Source organism: Calidris pugnax, unplaced genomic scaffold, assembly GCF_001431845.1.
Source record: "Calidris pugnax isolate Ruff unplaced genomic scaffold, ASM143184v1 scaffold459, whole genome shotgun sequence".
NCBI classification, from domain to species: Eukaryota; Metazoa; Chordata; class Aves; order Charadriiformes; family Scolopacidae; genus Calidris; species Calidris pugnax.
Genome location: NW_015091670.1, coordinates 966,818 through 984,399, shown reverse-complemented (window position 1 = coordinate 984,399; position 17,582 = coordinate 966,818). Strand labels below are relative to the sequence as shown.

At 58.4% G+C, this 17,582-nt stretch overlaps 1 protein-coding gene across 1 annotated transcript in view; it reads left to right on the top strand.

Annotated features, from left to right (window-relative positions):
• Window positions 1-17,582, top strand: part of SHANK3 (SH3 and multiple ankyrin repeat domains 3) — a 323,589-nt gene that overhangs the window by 290,265 nt on the left and 15,742 nt on the right. The window contains exon 22 of the mRNA XM_014961953.1: window positions 7,367-9,692. Coding sequence (XP_014817439.1) covers window positions 7,367-9,692 — 2,326 coding nt within the window. The remainder of the gene's footprint in view (window positions 1-7,366; window positions 9,693-17,582) is intronic.

Genomic DNA, 17,582 nt, shown 5'->3' with positions numbered 1-17,582 from the left:
CTTTGTAAGAAGCTCATGTGCCCCACTGGGGTGAATCATAGAATCACAGAAGGGTTTGGGTTGGAAGGACCTTTAAAGCCCCCCCAGTGCCACCCCCTGCCCTGGGCAGGGACACCTCCCACCAGCCCAGGTTGCTCCAAGCCCCCTCCAACCTGCCCTTGAACCCCTCCAGGGATGGGGCAGCCACAGCTTCTCTGCCCAACCTGGGCCAGGCTCTCACCACCCTCCCACCAAACAAGTTCTTCCCCACAGCTCAGCTCCATCTCCCCTCTTTCAGGGTCCAACCCTTCCCCCTCCTCCTAGGGCTCCCCTCCCTCATCCAGAGTCCCTCCCCAGCTTTCCTGGAGCCCCCCTTGAGGGACTGGAAGGGTCTCCAAGGTCTCCCCGGAGCCTTCTCTTCTCCAGGCTGAACCCCCCAACTCTCTCAGCCCCCCCTCCCAGCAGAGGGGCTCCAGCCCGGACATTTACAGGTCAGCAGGAGTGGAGCAGGACAAGAGAGAGCCGTGCTTTCAGCTACTGGTATTTTAGTTAAACTCAAACAGCTTCTCTCTCCATTTCAAGTTCAGAACTGCTGGGATGGTTTCACCGCTCTTGTGGCTGGTCCCTCACCTTTTAGGAGGACCCATGTACTTGGCACCGCTTTCCTGGGGGGCTTTCTGTAAGACCCCCCCCTCTGCTGGGGTCTGAGCAGCTCCAGCCCCTCTGCAGGGCTCGAGTGCAATTCACAGACTCAGAGCTTGGTCAAGGTGCAGGGTTGGGAGCTGCTCCCCGGGGGTTGCTGCCTCCGTGCAGCGTCAGAGCCCCCCCGGGCAGAGCTGGGTCCTGCGCAGGCAGTGAGTGAAACTCAGCGATGATTAGTCTCGTGCTCAGCTGTAAACAGCTGCTTCTCCATGTTAAGGGAGAGGTTCCATTCTGCCCATAGCTCACACTCAAACATCAGCGAGGAGCTTCTTTTCTGTCGCAAAGGCTGTATTTTACAGAATTCGCCATCGCAGCAGGGACGGGTGGTGAGAGATCTGCGTGAGAGAACATAGTAAGAGAGCAACACAGTTCACAGAAAGCCTTGTAAAAGGGCTTTCCCTGCCAGAGGGGCATCAAATTAAAACGATAGCTGGAGCTCCAGAGGGAAGCAGGTGAGGTTATTGTGTGTGCAGGGCCCTGAGCCACAGAGCTCGGTGCTGCGGGGTGTTGGGAGCGCGAGGAGTTTGCATCAGTCCAGAGAGCCCTGACAGGGTCGGGAAGAAGAAAGTCCTCCAAGGGTTAAACACAAAGGCTGTGACTCAGCTGGCTCCTGAGCAGCAAATTGCTGGAAGCTGTTCTGGGGAGGGGGGAAGCATCCTTTGCTCTGTGAGCTTCCTTGGGCAGTGATCCGGAGGCAGCGTGGTCAGCAGGACATAGGGAGTGAGGGAGCTGTGTGGAGAGGAGGAGGAGGTGGATGGAGGGGAGGCAGAGGGGGAGATGGAGGGGAGGCAGAGGAGGACATGGATGGAGGAGAGGCAGAGGAGGAGATGGATGGAGGAGGTGGCTAGAGGAGAGGCAGAGGAGGATGTAGAGGGGAGGTAGGGGGGAGATGGAGGAGAAGCAGAGGAGGACATGGATGGAGAAGAGACAGAGGAAGAGATGGATGGAGGAGAGACAGGGGGAGATGGAGAGGTGGCAGAGGAGGATATGGATGGAGAGGCAGAGGAGGGCATGGATGAAGCTGTTTGTGCAGGGCTCGGATGGCAGGCGTGCAGACACAGCGAGCAGAGGAGCTGTGTCAGAATGGGGAGCTGCAGGTAGTGAAGAAGGCGCCTGCCAAGAATTTGCTTTCCTCCCACCTCTCCCGTCAGTGCTCGCTCCCGAGTGTTGATTTTCTCACTGAGGAGCAAGAGGAACCATTTGTTTTCACAGGGAACAGACATTGTTCTTGCTATTCCAAGGAGCAGGGTTGCAGGGACGATCAGCTTGGGGACCAGAACTGGAATGAAGCCCCACTTATTCTGCTGTAGGGTCAAAGGATAATTCAGGTTGGAAGGAGGAGGACTCTAGTCCGACCTCCAGCTCAAAGCAGGGTCAGCAATGAGATCCGATCGTGTTGCTCGGGGTTTTATCCAGTCTGGTCTTGAAATCCACCGAGGATGGAGACTGGACACCCTTTCTGGGCAGCCTGTTCCGCCACTTGACTGTCTTCATCATAAAATTTCTCCTTTTGTCCAGTCAGAACCTCTCATTTCAGTTTTGCCCATTGCCTCTTGTGCCCCCACCGTGGCCTCTTGTCCCCCCACCATGGGCTCTTGTCTTCCCACCAGGTACCAGTGTGAAAAGTCTGGCTTTATCTTCTCAATAACTTCCCTGTAGGTGCAGAAGGCTGCTGTCAGGCCCCCCAGATCCATTCCTTCCTCAGGCTGAATGATCCCAGCTCCCTCAGCCGCCCCGGACAGAGCAAGAGCTCCAGCCTGGACCATCCTGGTGGCTCTCCACTGAAATCCCTTCAGTGGGTTGGTTATTCTTGCATTGGAGCCCCCCAAAACTGGATGCCCCAAAACTGGGGCAGAGAGGCTCCAAGTTCTTTTCCCCAGAGTTGCTTTCCCACCAGCCAGTCCCGTCACAAGGGGTTTTTTCTTCTCGGGGGGGGGACTTTGCATGTCTCCTTGTTGAAATTTGTGGAGTTCCTGCTGTCTCCTTCCTTTGCCCCATCTTGGTGCTGTTGAGATCTCTGGCTGGGCATTGAACTGGGTAGTGCTCCAGGCAGCATCCTCCACAGGGCTCCCTTCCTCATGTAAGAAAAAAGCTGGAGGAGAGCTGCTTCCAGCACAGAGAAATAGCAAGTGGGGAACAGAGAGAATAAAGCCAATAGCAGTAGAAGCAGCTACGTAAAATAAAACAAAAGCTAATACCCACGCCTGGAATACCTTTACATTATCTAACTGTCCCCTTCAACCCTTCCTTCACTTGAAATACCTTCCTTTTAACACATTCAAAGATCTTCACAGCAGGGACTGAGCTACCGGGGCTTGTGGAAGCCCCCAAAGGTAGAATAGGGGCTACCAGACCTACAGCTGCTCATGGGCGGCAGCCAAGGCCTTGGACCAGCCCAGGGCTGTTGGTAGCCACTGTCCTCTCTGGCCTGGAGGCCACTTGGCCAGTCTGCTGGTTGCAGGTCAGGAAATTCAATGGAGATGGACCAGCTTCCCAGTTGTGTTCATTCAAAACCCATCTGGACATGTTCCTGTGCAACCTGCTCTAGAATCATATGGGGTTGGCAGGGACCTCTGGGGATCATCAAGTCCAACCCCCCTGCCAAAGCAGGTCTACCTATAGCAGGTTGCATGGGAACTTGTCCAGGTGGGTTTTGAATGTCTCCAGAGAAGGAGACTCCACCACCTCCCTGGGCAGCCTGTCCCAGTGCTCCACCACTCTCACAGTAAAGAAGTTCCTCCTCATGTTTAGGTGGAACTTCTTATACTCAAGTTTGTGCCCATTTCCTCTTGTCCTGTCCCTGGGCACCACTGAAAAAAGACCAGCCCCGTCCTCCTGACACCCTCCCTTCAAGTAACTGTATGCATTTATTAGATCCCCCCTCAGACTTCTCTACTAAGACTACAAAGACTGAAGTCCCTCGGCCTCTCCTTGTAAGAGAGATGCTCCAGGCCCCTCATCATCTTTGTGGTCCTCTGCTGTACCCTCTCCAGCAGTTCCCTGTCCTTCTTGAACTGGGGAGCCCAGAACTGGACACAGCGCTCCAGATGGGGCCTCACCGGGGCAGAGTAGAGGGGCAGGATGACCTCCCTCGAATGGTGAACCTGCTTTGACGGGGGGTTGGACTATATGATCTCCAGAGGTCCCTTCCAGCCCCATGTAATTCTGTGATTCTCTGATTCTGTATTCCCTGAACCAGCTCTGTAGGCGACAGAGTACCTGTCCATGGGATGGTTGGCACATCCCTGAGACAATCCCTGCTGGGGCTCGACCCAGTTCTGGGCTGCTCTGGGCACAGTGACACAGCTCAGCGCTGTGTAAATCTCCGTGTTTCAACTCCTGGCCCTTCCCAGGTGAGAAGTAGAAACAAGCATAAAGATGTGACCGGGTTTTTTTTGTCTCCTGGTGCTGTTAAGAACATGCCGGCATCACTGCTGAACCAGAGCTGGCTCCATCTAGTGCGGGAGCCCGGCCTCAGTCCTCAGCCTTGCTGTGAGGCAGAGGCCCCAGGGAGAGGGAGAACAGGGCAAGGATGTGGTATTTCTCCTGAGTACCCCCCAGGCAGCAGCTCTCTTCCCATCAGAGGTTTCTGTGCACATCATCGTGCCCCTGGACTGGGCACTGGTGAGGCCTCACCTCGAGGGCTGTGGTCAGTTCTGGGCCCCTCACTACAGGAAGGACATGGCGGTGTCCAGAGGAGAGCCACCAAGCTGGGGAGGGGTCTGGAGAACAAGTCCTACGAGGAGAGGCTGAGGGAACTGGGCATGTTTAGTTTGGAGAAGAGGAGGCTGAGGGGAGACCTCATTGCCCTCTACAACTACCTGAAAGGAGGGTGCAGAGAGGTGGGGGTTGGCCTCTTCACCCAAAGGAATAATGACAGGAGCAGAGGGAATGGTCTGAAATTGGGGCAGGGGAGGTTTAGATGAGCTATCAGGAAGAATGACTTTCCTGAGAGGGTGGTCAGGCCCTGGAACAGCCTGCCCAGGGAGGTGGTGGAGTCACCATCCCTGGGGGTATTTAAGAAACGTGTAGCTGTGGCACTTCAGGGCAGGCTCTGGTCCCTGAGATCATTGGTTTGTGGGTGGGTGTGATGTGCTGGGGTGCTGTGGTTTTTGTTTTGTTGTTGGTTTTGTTATTGTTGTTGTTGGGGTTTTTTTGGGTTGTATTTTTCTTTTCTGAGGTTGGACTCGGACGATCTCAGAGGTCCCTTCCAACCATGGTGATTCTGTGATTCTGTCATCATACCCCACAAAAACTGCATCCTCTCCGGCTTTGTCCAGTTGCTCTTTGAACGTGTCCTGTGCTCCCAGTTCATTGTGCCCCCTCGGTACCGACCCCCCCGAGCTGCCTCCAGCAGAAACAGCTCAGCTGAGGGCACGGCCGGGGGCTGAGGGGTGTGGGGAGATGCAGAGTTTGGTGCTCAATGGCCAAAATATCCCCTTTGTTTTTCCCCCGGCGGGCCCTGCATCTGCAGGCGTTTGGTGAGGGGGCTGATGTCACGCCGGGCAGCGCTGCCAAGGCTGCGGGTGCTGCTGGGCATTACAGGGAAAGGCCATGGAGCCAGAAAGGCAGGTGGTCACCACAGGGCCGTGCCAGGGCCGGGCTGTCTGCCATCCCCAGCCCGCTCCCCACAGCCACTTGGAGCCTTGCAAACAGCTGAACTGGGGCCGAAAAGCAGGAGGTTTGGCAAGGGAGGGATGAGGGCACAGCAGGGCTGGGTGGAGAGGGGCAGGGGCTGGGGCAGCCAGGCTGGTCAACTGGTGCCCGGGCAAGTGCTCACACAGAACTTGCTGTATTAATGGATTTTCCCTCCAAAGGGAAGGAAATGGAGCTGCTGGAGCAGGGCCAGAGGAGGCCACGGAGATGCTGGGAGGGCTGGAGCCCCTCTGCTGGGAGGGGGGGCTGAGAGAGTTGGGGGTGTTCAGCCTGGAGAAGAGAAGGCTCCGGGGAGACCTTGGAGCCCCTTCCAGTCCCTCAAGGGGGGGGCTCCAGGAAAGCTGGGGAGGGACTCTGGATGAGGGAGGGGAGCCCTAGGAGGAGGGGGAAGGGTTGGACCCTGCAAGAGGGGAGATGGAGCTGAGCTGTGGGGAAGAACTTGTTTGGTGGGAGGGTGGTGAGAGCCTGGCCCAGGTTGGGCAGAGAAGCTGTGGCTGCCCCATCCCTGGAGGGGTTCAAGGGCAGGTTGGAGGGGGCTTGGAGCAACCTGGGCTGGTGGGAGGTGTCCCTGCCCAGGGCAGGGGGTGGCACTGGATGGGCTTTAAGGTCCCTTCAACCCAAACCATTCTCTGATTCTAATAGGGAAGGGAATTTTGCCTCCTCCTAATCTTGCCTTTGTATTGCAAGGTTCTCACATACTTCACTGGGCGTTACAGGCCCGAAGGAGCTCTCTCTCTGCACTCGGGGGTGAGGGAGCAGTAAGAACGGCAGAACCTGGCTTCTGTGGGTTCTTCCAGTTCCCAAACTACATAAACTGGAGCTTCTGCTAGACCCTGCTCTGCCTTCAGTCTGGCACATCGGAGCATATGTAGCCCCTGGGGGACGGGGGGGGAAGGGGGGGTGTGACACGCGAAGAGCGAGCGGCAGAGTGCGAGGGCCCGCACATGGAGACAGCAGCCACCGCCGTGAGCGACACAGCGCAGTGTGCTCCCCCCGAATCACACCTGGGGTATCGGGAGGGGGATGGAGCCAGCGCTGGGGGCTGTGGAGGCTGCGAGGGGCTGGGGAGCGTCCTGCCGGGTCGGAGAGTGTTGGGCACAACTGTCTGAGGGGTTTCAAACAGTGTGAGACCTTGCGAGAGACTGTGCCCCCCCCACCCCTCCTTCTGTGCCAGGGGGACATGAGCAACGGGCCAAGCTGCCAAGGCTGGCAGCAGGCAAGGGGAAGGTGAAGTGCAAAGTCATCACCTCAGAGAGAAGGCGGGGTGGGGGAAGAAAGGGATGTCATATATCCAATCTGCAGTGACTGTCACGGTCTGGATTCTTGCCCTGGTGGCCAAGAAGGCCAAGGGCATCCTGGGGGGCAGCAAGAAGAGCGTGGCCAGCAGGTGGAGGGAGGTCATCCTGCCCCTCTGCTCTGCTCTGGGGAGGCCCCAGCTGGAGCACTGGGACCAGTGCTGGGCTCCCCAGTTCCAGAAGGACAGGGAAGTGGTGGAGAGAGTCCAGTGGAGGCTACAAGGATGATGAGGGGCCTAGAGCATCTGTGTGCTGAGGAAAGGCTGAGGGACTTGGGTGTGTTTAGTGTGGAGAAGAGCAGAGGGAGGGGGGATCTGCTCAAGGCCTGGCAATCCTTCCAGGGGGGGTGTCAGGAGGATGGGGCCAGGCTTTTCCCAGTGGTGCCCAGGGCCAGGCCAAGAGGGAACGGGCACCAACTGGAGCAGGGGAAGCTCCATGGGAACACCATGAGGAGGCCGTTGTTTGGTGTGAGGGTGGCAGAGGCCTGGCAGAGGCTGCCCAGAGAGGTGGTGGAGTCTCCTTCTCTGGAGACATTCCAAGAACCCTGGAGATGTTCCTGTGGGACCTGCTCTGGGGGGGGGACCTGCTCTGGGGGTGACCCTGCTGTGGCAGGGGATTGGACTAGATGATGGACTGGGTGCTCTACAGAGGTCCCTTCCAACCCCTGCCACTCTGGGATTCTGTGATTCTCTAGAGACTTCCTCTCTGACTTCACTGTCCTCCTTGTTTTCCAGGTGAAGATGAGAAACTTGCTGCTTCTTTGCTAGATGGGAAGTTTCCCCGGAGTACATCGATGCAAGACACTGTTAGGGAAGGACATGGGATTCCACCACCACCTCAAACAGCCCCACCTCCGCCTCCTTCTCCATATTACTTCGACACAGGCCCCCCTCCATCCTTCTCGCCACCTCCACCCCCAGGAAGAGCTTACGATACCATAAGATCAAGCTTTAAGCCAAGCCTAGAGGCTAAACTCCATGGACTCCCGCAGGTCATTAGCGCGGCTGAGATGTACGATCAGGCGAGGACTTCCATTCCTTACCCTGAAAGGCAGAAGAGGGCCCGGTCCATGATAATCCTACAGGATTCCTCTCATCTTCCCGTGGAGCCAACAGAGATCCCCCGGCCTGGCCCGTCCGCAACCCCTCCGGAGAAGCTGAAGAGGAAGGGGAGAGTGATTGACAACCCTTACGCCAACATGGGTCAGTTCAACGTCAGCCTGTTTGCTCCCACCAAGCCACAGAGGAAGAAGAGTCCTCTCGTTAAGCAGTTACAAGTGGAGGATGCCCAGGAGAGAGCCACGCTGTCCATCACCGGAGGCTTTACAAGGGAGCCCTCTCCCACCCGCAGGAGCCATCGCCTGAGCGGGGTGGAGTATCAGCACCACGCCGGCATCGCTCAGGTTGAAGCCACGAGCATCCCCTTTGCCACTGCCATCGCCGGAGTCATGAAGGACAGAGACCGTCGTCTGGATGAGAGGCGGAAATCCACTGTCTTCCTCTCGGTTGGGGCCATCGAAGGCAGCCCCCCCAGCAGCGACATGCCATCCTTGCAGCAGTCCAGGTCTATCGATGAGCGGTTGTTAGGAAGCCGAGATGTACTACTGCCTTCCCCTGTCTCAGCTTTAAAGCCATTAATTAGCAGCTCATCCTCAACGTTCATCCACCCCCTAACAGGAAAGCCCTTGGATCCCAACTCGCCACTGGCGCTTGCGCTGGCCGCAAGGGAACGGGCCCTCTCAACTCAAGTCCCATCCCGGTCGCCCACCCCGATCCACAGCCCGGACTCAGAGAGAGCAGCACCCCTGTTTGTGGACATCCAAACCAAAGAACCAGAGAGGGGGGAGCTGGAGAGCTTGGTGTCCCCTGCCTACTCACCCGGAGGCAAAGGGGCGATGGGAACAGACGCTGGGACTTTGGCCCCTACGAAGAGCCAGTGGGGGACTCCCTCCACCCTGAGGAAAGAGACCGAGGCACGAGCAGAAACACCGGGGAAGGAGGAGAAGAAGCAGGAAGACAAGAAGTCCATGATTATCAGCATAGTGGACACATCGCAGCAGAAGACTGCTGGCCTCATCATGGTTCACGCCACAAGTAATGGCCAAGACGAGATAGGACTTGAGATAAAAGAGGAGAAACCAGCTGTCCCTGAAGCATGCACGGAGCCAGCAGAGTCCCCCAAAGCAGAGACCCAGCCCAGTCCTGTGGGAAAGCCCCCCATCAGTCCAGCCTCTGACAAGACGTTGGGACAAGGGAGTTCGGAGGAGGAGGTGGAGCCCTACACGGTTACCCTCCCGCCGGCTCAGTTGTCTTCAAGTGACGAAGAGACCAGGGAGGAGCTGGCCAAGATCGGGCTGGTGCCTCCACCAGATGAGTTTGCAAACGGGGTACTGGTCACCACCCCTGGCACACCAGTCAGCCACCTGGCTACGCCTAGCACGCCATCCATACCAGCGGCAGCAGTAGCACCTTCTACCACTGGCGGAACACCCTCAGGGAAGCCCTCTGATGCCCCCGTAGCCCCAGAGTCTGCTGCAGACTCGGGAGTGGAAGAGGTGGACACCAGAAGTTCAAGTGACCATCACCTGGAGACCACAAGCACCATCTCGACGGTCTCCAGCATGTCTACGTTGTCCTCAGAAAGCGGGGAGCCTACTGACACATACACTTCCTTTGCGGATGGACAAACTTTTATACTCGAGAAGCCACCAGTGCCTCCAAAGCCAAAACTCAAGTCCCAGCTCAGCAAGGGGCCAGTTACTTTCAGGGACCCACTTTTGAAGCAGTCTTCGGACAGCGAGCTCATCTCCCAGCAACATGCGGCCACTCTGGCATCAGCCAGCATTGGCCGGCCACGCTACCTCTTTCAGAGAAGGTCCAAGCTATGGGGGGACCCCATGGAGAGCAGGCCGATCCATGGGGCTGATGATGACAAGCCAACTGTGATCAGTGAGCTAAGTTCCCGACTACAGCAACTGAATAAGGATACACGATCACTGGGGGAGGAACCGGCCGGGTCCACCTTAGATCCCGGGAAGAAGTCACCGGTGGTCGCGGCACGGTAAGACGCTGGTCGCCGGCCGGGGCCGGGGGGGGGGCGCAGGGCTTAGGCCCCGGGGGGGGGACGGGGAGGTGCGTAAGGAGCGGAGCTGTGCCGGGTGTGTTTCGAGGGGCGTTTCAGAGATGTCAGGACTTCTCAGCTGCACGGGGAGAGACGATGCTGAGACGCGCTTTCCAGAAGCTGGTGTGATCTGTTCATGGCTCCTCTCTGCGCAACCGCACACGCAGCCGGCTCCCACTGTTGCTTCTTCCCTCAAAACTGCCTTCCTGTCGTTCCGTGTTCCTCCTCTGTCTCGGTGCTGGTGTTGAGCTGCTGTATTTAGTCCTGGGTTCCACTCCTAAATGTTTGCTCCTGAACAAGGAATAACGGTGTGTGTTTCTCTAGTGCTTGTCATTTCAAAGGATCTCCAAATGCTGTCAGACTCTGTATCAGAGCCCTGGCCGGTCCCCACGGGTCACCAGGGTGGGCTGTGACAGCCCTTAGAAATGACCTGGGTCACCAGGGTGGTTTGTGACGGCCCTTAGAAAGGACATGGGCCACCAGGGTGGTTTGTGACGGCCCTTAGAAAGGACACGGGTCACCAGGGTGGGCTGTGACAGCCCTTAGAAAGGACACGGGCCACCAGGGTGGGCTGTGACAGCCCTTGGAAGGGACAGGGCAGCACCACCCCAGCTGTTGTTCATTTCTGGGATGAGCTGGCCCTGGTGCCCCACAGGACAGTGCTTTGGCAGGACATAGAAGGGTGTTAGGGGTGGCTCCGGGCAGGGGGTGCACCCAGGTGTCCCTCCCCTGGACACTCATGGTGGCCAAGTTCTGCTGAGCGCTGGATCCCTCACATCTCCGGGTCGTGGGGCCGGTGGGTTGGCTGCTGGCTCTGAGGTATCTACACAGCATCAAAGCGTGGTAGATCCTCTCACCTCTTGTTCTACTCCTCCACTCAGCCCAGGAGATCTGTAAGGTGACAGCAGAGGGACCCCAGGACATGCAGGACCATCTTTCACTTAAAATCCTACTCGGGTTCCCTCATGGAACTCAGGAGACACCGGTTCTCTCTGCCACGCTGGAGCTGTGACTGTCACACTCCCCAGGCAGTTGGACCCTTTGCCCCACCACCCCCCCCCACTGTAAAACCAAACTAACCCAAAAAACTCTACATTAGAGCCCGAGATTTGAGAGCAAAGCCTTCCAAGGCTTTGAAACTTAAAGTTACAGCAGGAAATGACCCAAAACCTCCGCCCTTGCAGGGTGCAGCTGCAGTGAGCAGGTCCCACCGGTGTCACTGGCGGGCAGTTGCTGGGGCTTAGCTCTAGAGATCAGAGCTAAGGGGAGACCTTCTTTTGGAAAGGTTTTTCCAAGCAGATCACCCCAGCCATGGGTCACAGGTCCAGGTGGTGCTAGCACTGCTGGTGACATTTCAGGCTGTGGCACAGGGGGACAAAACGTCCGGTCTTGACGTACCCCCAGGGTTCATGTAGCTCCATCCTCCACCAGGCTCAGGTCTCCCTCCCGGTGTTGGCAGTGCCAGCCCGGCTGCACCCACCTCTCGGGGGGTACCAAACTCACAGGCAGGACCATGGTGTGGCACAAATCTCTGCATCCCACCCTGCTGCACCCTCCTCAATCCCTGCATTTGGCCCCCGATGCACGTGGTGGCCGTTCCCTGGGGACTGGTGTCTCCCACCCGGTCCCTTCCCCCTGCACGGCTTGGTCGGGAGCCTCGGGGTCCCCTGCTGAACCCTTGTAGTTTAATTGCATTTGGGGACCCTTCTGAAATGAGGCACACCATGCCTCCTTCTAAGCACTGCTGACTCTGCCTGTCTCCAGTGACGCTAGAGAACATGGATGTTCTCAGCTTTCATGGCGACCAGGCATGGCATCTCCAAGGGTTTACCCCCACCAGGCTTTGGCCTGTGCTGATTCCTGTCCCGGCCCCACCAGCCTCCCTCACCTGGGGCTGATGGAGGGGCTGATGAAGGGGCTGATGGAGGGGCTGGTGGGTCTCCTGCCCCCTCTGGTCTCCAGAGCCAGCAGTGAGAAGCAGCCCCCTGACCCCACTCCTCCCTCCTTCCCTGGTCTCCTCTGGCCATCCCCATCACCACCGACCTGCTCTTCCCCATGCAGGCCACCTCCCTGGGGTCTAGGGGACTCCCCTTCTCCATCCTCTGCCTCTCTTTAACCCCCTCCTGTCCTCCACCACTGCTTCCCCACATTCCTCTCCTTGCAGAGGCGATGTGCTCCCCTCGCCCCTCAGGAGCAGCAGACCCTGCCTGAGCTCCTGCACATCACCTTCCATGGAGACCCCGTCCTCCTGGTCCCCCCTCCCCTTCCCCCCCTGCCACCGAGTGTCTGGCACTTCCCACGGCCCCGCAGAGTTAAACGTTCTCGTTCCTTTTTCTGAAAGCCATGGCCTTTCATCTCTGAAATTCTTAAGCTCCCAGTTGATGTCAAAGACTTGAAATATTTCCCAGGAAGTCAGCTGTAAATAGAATATCTAATGATGTCAGCCACTCTCCTTCATTGTGAAAGCTCCTCTCTTTTGGGAAATTGCTGTAAATTCAGAAAATAATGCCAAGAGCAGTTAGATAAGCTGAGACGGGCAATTCCAGAACATGTTTTCCAGTCTCTCCTGAGGGTGACAGCATTACCCAAACCTGCCACCGCAGCCACCCCTGCACGCAGGAGCGAGGTGGGACCGTGCTGGTGGGATGCCAGCCCTGGAGCATCCCCTTCGGGGCTGTGTCCCTTTGGCCAGGCTGGGTGACAGCCAGAGCCCATTTGACCCCCCCCCACGGGGGTGTCTGGAGCAGTGAAGGGCTGTGCCCCCATGGTGCCGCAGCTTTCTCCCTCATTTTACATTTAGCTCTGCTCCAGAAAGGGTTGTGCCCCAAACTGAAGCTCTTCCCTAGACCCAGAGGTGTCCTGGTGTCCCATGGGACACGGGGAGGATGAGGTGACCCTGCAGGAGCCACCCTCCAGGTGCCAGTGTCCCTCCAGGGGCGGCTGAAGCTGGTTCCATCGCTGGAGGTTCTCTCTAAGCACATTACCTTCTGGATTTACAGTAGTTCTGTCTAAGGGCAGGGAAGTCCTCTCTGCAGGTGGTGGCTGCAGCGCGGGCCCTGGTGCCTTTCTCTTGCAGAGGTCTGTGAGGGTCCCGGCTGGGGACCCCGGGAGCAGAAGACACAAACCTCTCTCCCCATAACTCTAGCTCTGGCCGTGTCTCCTTCCAAGATGGGTCTTCCGCAGGAGGACGTTTGAGGAGAGAGAAAGAGGCCAAGAAATGCTGAGAGGGAGAACATCAGGTCAGAGTTCAGGCGATCGATAGAGATGATGTTTATTCCCCCCTCCTGGGGCTGAGCATGGCGAGGGCAGCTCTGCCCGCTCGCTGCCACACAGCCTTCTGTGCTCACTGAGATGCTGTAGTTGGCCAACAGTGACAGTGACAGCAGAGTGACACCTTCCATCCGCCCCGTCTCACGGGGATGAGCGATGAGCTGGGGACACAGGAGCTCCACGGGGAGCTGCCCTGACACTGACGATGCCGTAGCGTGGCTCTGGAGGCCGACATGGGGCCGGCAGGACCTACCTTCATGTTTAACCTGGACAGGATCCTTGAAGATCCGGTGTCCCAGCCCACAGTAGCCTTTGTTGAGCAGTAGGAGAGCCACCAGACGTCCTGGGGTCTCCCTGACTTGACCATCCCAGCCTCCCCTGGCCCGAGCTGGTGCCGCAGCAGATGCCCATCAGCCCTTCCCCGGGGCAGGAGCGATGATGCCAGGACCCCGTGGCTCGGAGCTGGGTGCTGAGGTGGGCTCATTGTGTGACATCCACCACCACAATAGAGCTGACGCTGACCAAGAGGTGTGCGTTCCTGATTAGCCATCAGTGAGTCAGAGCTAGCCATGCAGATGCCAGCCCGGGAGCTGCAGCCCAACTCACGCGCTTCAGGGTGACTCACGCCTTCAGTGTGCTCTGTGAACCCCCGTCTGGAGATGGCATCTCCCTGTGCAGTGTCCCCTCGTCCTGTGAGTGGCCTTGGCCATCCAGCCTCATCCGGCTTGTGTCATTCCTCGTGGCGCATGGTCACACACCCATCTCCTCCCACCACCACCCCTGAGGGGGCTCCCACCCCCGGGGCTGGTCGGGGCTCCCCTGGGCTCCAGCCAGGAGCATCTGAAGCACCAACAGGGTTCCCACTGGGGCTCCGGCTCCTGCAGCCAAGATCCTGGGGTGGAGGGTGCTTTGCAAAGGGGGGGTTTCTTTGTCTGTCTGTCTGTCTGTCTGTTTGCTTGTTTGTTTATCTTTAAGCATCAGCTGAACGTGCCAAATGTATCGTGTGAAGCAGAATTTTAGATGCAAAACTGAGTTTTTCAGGTGCTGTTCTGGAAACCCACAACTGCTTTGTATTTCTACAGATCTGAAAGAGAGAGAGAAGAAAAATAAGCCCTTTAGGCATTTAGCTCCTAGGGTAAAGCTACCTCTTTCTATATAAACTCATCAATTAATTCTGTTTCAGTTAAATGGTGTAACATTTCTGGTGCAAGCTTTCAGCCGCTGCAGATACAACCCCCTGTTTCCTTGTAGGCTTTTTGTCCCTCCGTGGTGTCTGAGCCCCTGCACAAAGCAGGGCTGAGCCTTCGTGCTGCAGTCCTGGGAATTGTCCGTAGGGAGCTGAGGGAGAGCAGGAGATGGGCAGGGGTGAGGCCAGCTGAGATCTGCACTGCCCAGCGCCTTCCCCAGAGGGGGTTTGGGGCATCTGGGGGGTTTCTGGTGCTGCCCTGAGCTCTGGGGAGGAGGTGGCCGCCCAACTGAGCAGGGGGTCCCGGGCAAGGTGTGCCAGGAGGCCGAAGCCCCTCGGCAGGCGACAGCAGCATCCGTGGGTGACACCAAGCTGGGTGTCCCCCAGCCCTGCCTGGAGCCACCAGGGTACCAGGTGGCCACAAAGCCTGCAGAGAGGCCAGTCCCAGCTGGTGGTCACAGCAGCCGTGCTGCTCTGTGAGCCCCCAAACCCGCCCCACCCTGAGCCCCCCACCTTCCCTCCTGTGCCACCGAGGAGGAAGGTGGACCTGCAGCCCTGTGAGGGGGCCCTGGCAGCGCTGCCTCCTGCTCCCCTGCGGCAGCCGGGCGTGAAGGTGCTGAACGCATCTCTGTCGGTAACTGAAACCCACCCCCGACCGTGGGAGGGGGCTTCTGCTCCTGGAGGTGTTCTGCAGTGGGCCACCAGCACTGCAGTGGGGGCTCCCGGGCGGCAGAGGGGCTCGCCAGGCGTTCTGCGGGCGGCGTGCAGTGCAGGCAGTGCAGTGCAGTGCAGTGAGTGCAGTGAGCACAGTGCAGTGCAGTGAGTGCAGTGGATACAGCACAGTGAGTGCAGTGCAGTGGGCACAGTGCAGTGAGTACAATGCAGTGAGTACAATGCAGTGCAGTCAGTGCAGTGAGTGCAGCATAGTGAGCACAGTGGAGGGAGTACAATGCAGTGCAGTGAGTACAATGCAGTGCAGTGAGCGCAATCAGTGCAGTGCAGTGAGTGCAGCGCAGTGAGTGCAGCGCAGCGCAGCGCCGGAGGATGCTCTTCCCTCCCGGTTGCCGTGGCGCTTTCCCATCCTCCCTGGCAGGGTGTGGGGCTGAGGATGGGGCCCTCCCCAGCCCCGTCCCCTCTGCGGCTTTCCCAGGCAGAGGTGCCTCCGCAGGGAAGCAGGGGCTGGTCGGGGGGGCTGGGGGGGGCTGGGGAAGGCGAAGGGGTCTGGGGGGGCTGCGGAAGCCTAGCAATGGAGAGGGCACCTCCTGACGGCCGGGACGCGCTGCCTGCCCTCCCAGGTGACACCAGCCCAACGCGTCCTGCCACGGGTGGCCAGGGGGGGAATGGGGGGGTGTCTGTTTTTTGACGTGGACGTGCTTTGCCTACAAGGAGACAGGGGCATTGTGGGTAGCAGGTCTCCGCATGTGTCCGTGTCACAGCAAGCACAGCGGGCTTCACCTCATCCGGTCACTAACATCTACTAATCACAGCTCATCCCCTCACCCCCCACCCCCCCAGTGAGTAGAAGAGCAAACGGTGACCCTGCCTCATGCTTGTCCAGACTTGGGAAGAGCAGGGAGGGCTTGTCTAGACCTTGGTGAGCAGAGCCCTTGGTCTAGACCTTGGTGAGCAGAGCCCTTGGTCTAGACTTCAGCGAGGAGAGCCCTGGGTCTAGACCTTGGTGAGAAGAGCTCTGGGTCCCACCAAGACTGTATCAGTGCCCAAGTGACCCCAAAGAGGGAAGGGTTAAGGCCTGTGGGGTTCACTCGTGGCCAAAGGTAGCTCCAGGAAGGTCCCACCATGGAGCTGTTTCATCCCCCAAGCACAGGAGAAGGGCTGTGAGGGCAGTTCCTTTCAAGGCTTTAGTGCACTAGAAGTGGACCACACAGAAAAGGGGTTTTTTTCCTCTTGTATGGAGAAATACAGAGGGACCCATTCAAATTTCGGTATTTTTGGCACCAAAGGAGAGGCAAAGCTCCTCATGGGAAGAGTCCTGTGTGCTCCCATCAGCAGTTCTGCTCGCAGCCTGCACAGACTCTCCAGTGGGAGCCTGGGGAGGGATTGTCTCAGAGAGCCCCAGGGGCACCCCGGGGGGAGACGAAGTCTCCTACAGAGGACAGAGCAGGTTTGCTGCACCAGGAGATGGAAGGGTTAGTTAAGGCAGAAGCAGCTCTTAGGTCCGTGATGCTCTGACCCTGCCAGAACGTGGTTCCCAATGTTGGCTGCTGTTGGGGTTCACTCCCGATTCCCCCTATTCCCCGGTGGAGCGCAGGCAGGAGAGAGCTGGCTGAAGGACTCGCAGCCCACTTGCAGCACCATCTGCAAAATTGCCCAAGAAAAACCGTGGCGGGAGGCTGAGCCCCTCCTGTACGGAGAAGCATGAGAGGGACAGTGTCCAGAGGGCGTTTAGGAGTCTTCTTGCTCTTCTACATCACTTTGCTGGTCACCACGACACAGCCAGGACACCGGCCCTGGAGGTGCCCGGCGTTCCCCAGGGGATAACCACGTGTCCCTCAGCCGCCTTGGGGCTGCCCAATGCTGGGGTAGATCCTCCAGCTGAAAGAGGGTGGTCTTCACTGCACCTGCTCTTGGTGACCCTCAGGAGCAGGTACCTGCTGGGGCTTTCCACCTGCACTCCCTGTTTGGCCAACAAACCCTGCTCCCCACCGGGGTGGCCATGCTCTCCGCACAGCTCCTGGCCATCCCTTCCCCTTCTGCGTGTGGCCACGTCACCTGTGGCAAAGGGCTGATGGTCTGAGTGAGACCAGTGACCATTTGGTGTTGGTAGCCACCGTGCCAAAGCCAGGCATGGCCAACAGCCCCCGCTACAGCACCAGAGACCAGGGAGAGGAGTAGTCCCTGCTGGGAGGAGGGGGCCATGCCATCTAGGAGAGACCAGGCCTCCTCCTCCCTCCTGGTGGGCACAGCCAAGGGGCTTTGCCATGCACGAGGAGGTTTAGGAAGCTCAGTAAGACCCCAGCACCCGGGCAGGGGCTGCAAGGTCTCCTGGCCCCTGCGAGGAGCTGCGAGGTGAGCTCATGCCCCTGTGCACCAGATGTGGGGTCTTCGCCCCCCGCCAGCCCAGGGCGGGTCCTTTGGCACAGCCCGGACCTCGGCAGGGTCCTTTGGCACAGCCCGGACCTCGGCAGGGGGTTCCAGCAGACTTTGTGCTGGAGGAACGGTGATTATCCCCTCTGGGAAACGCTAACTCGCTGGCAGGGCCCCCGTGAACCCCCCCACCCCCACCCCGCCCCGTAGCTGTAGCTGTTGTTCTCACACCCATGAAAGCACCACAGTAACCCCGCTGCGGGAGCAGTCCGAAAAGCTGTTGAACTGTATTTGCTGCTCTTTCTTGTTCTTGCTGTGGGGCATTTTTT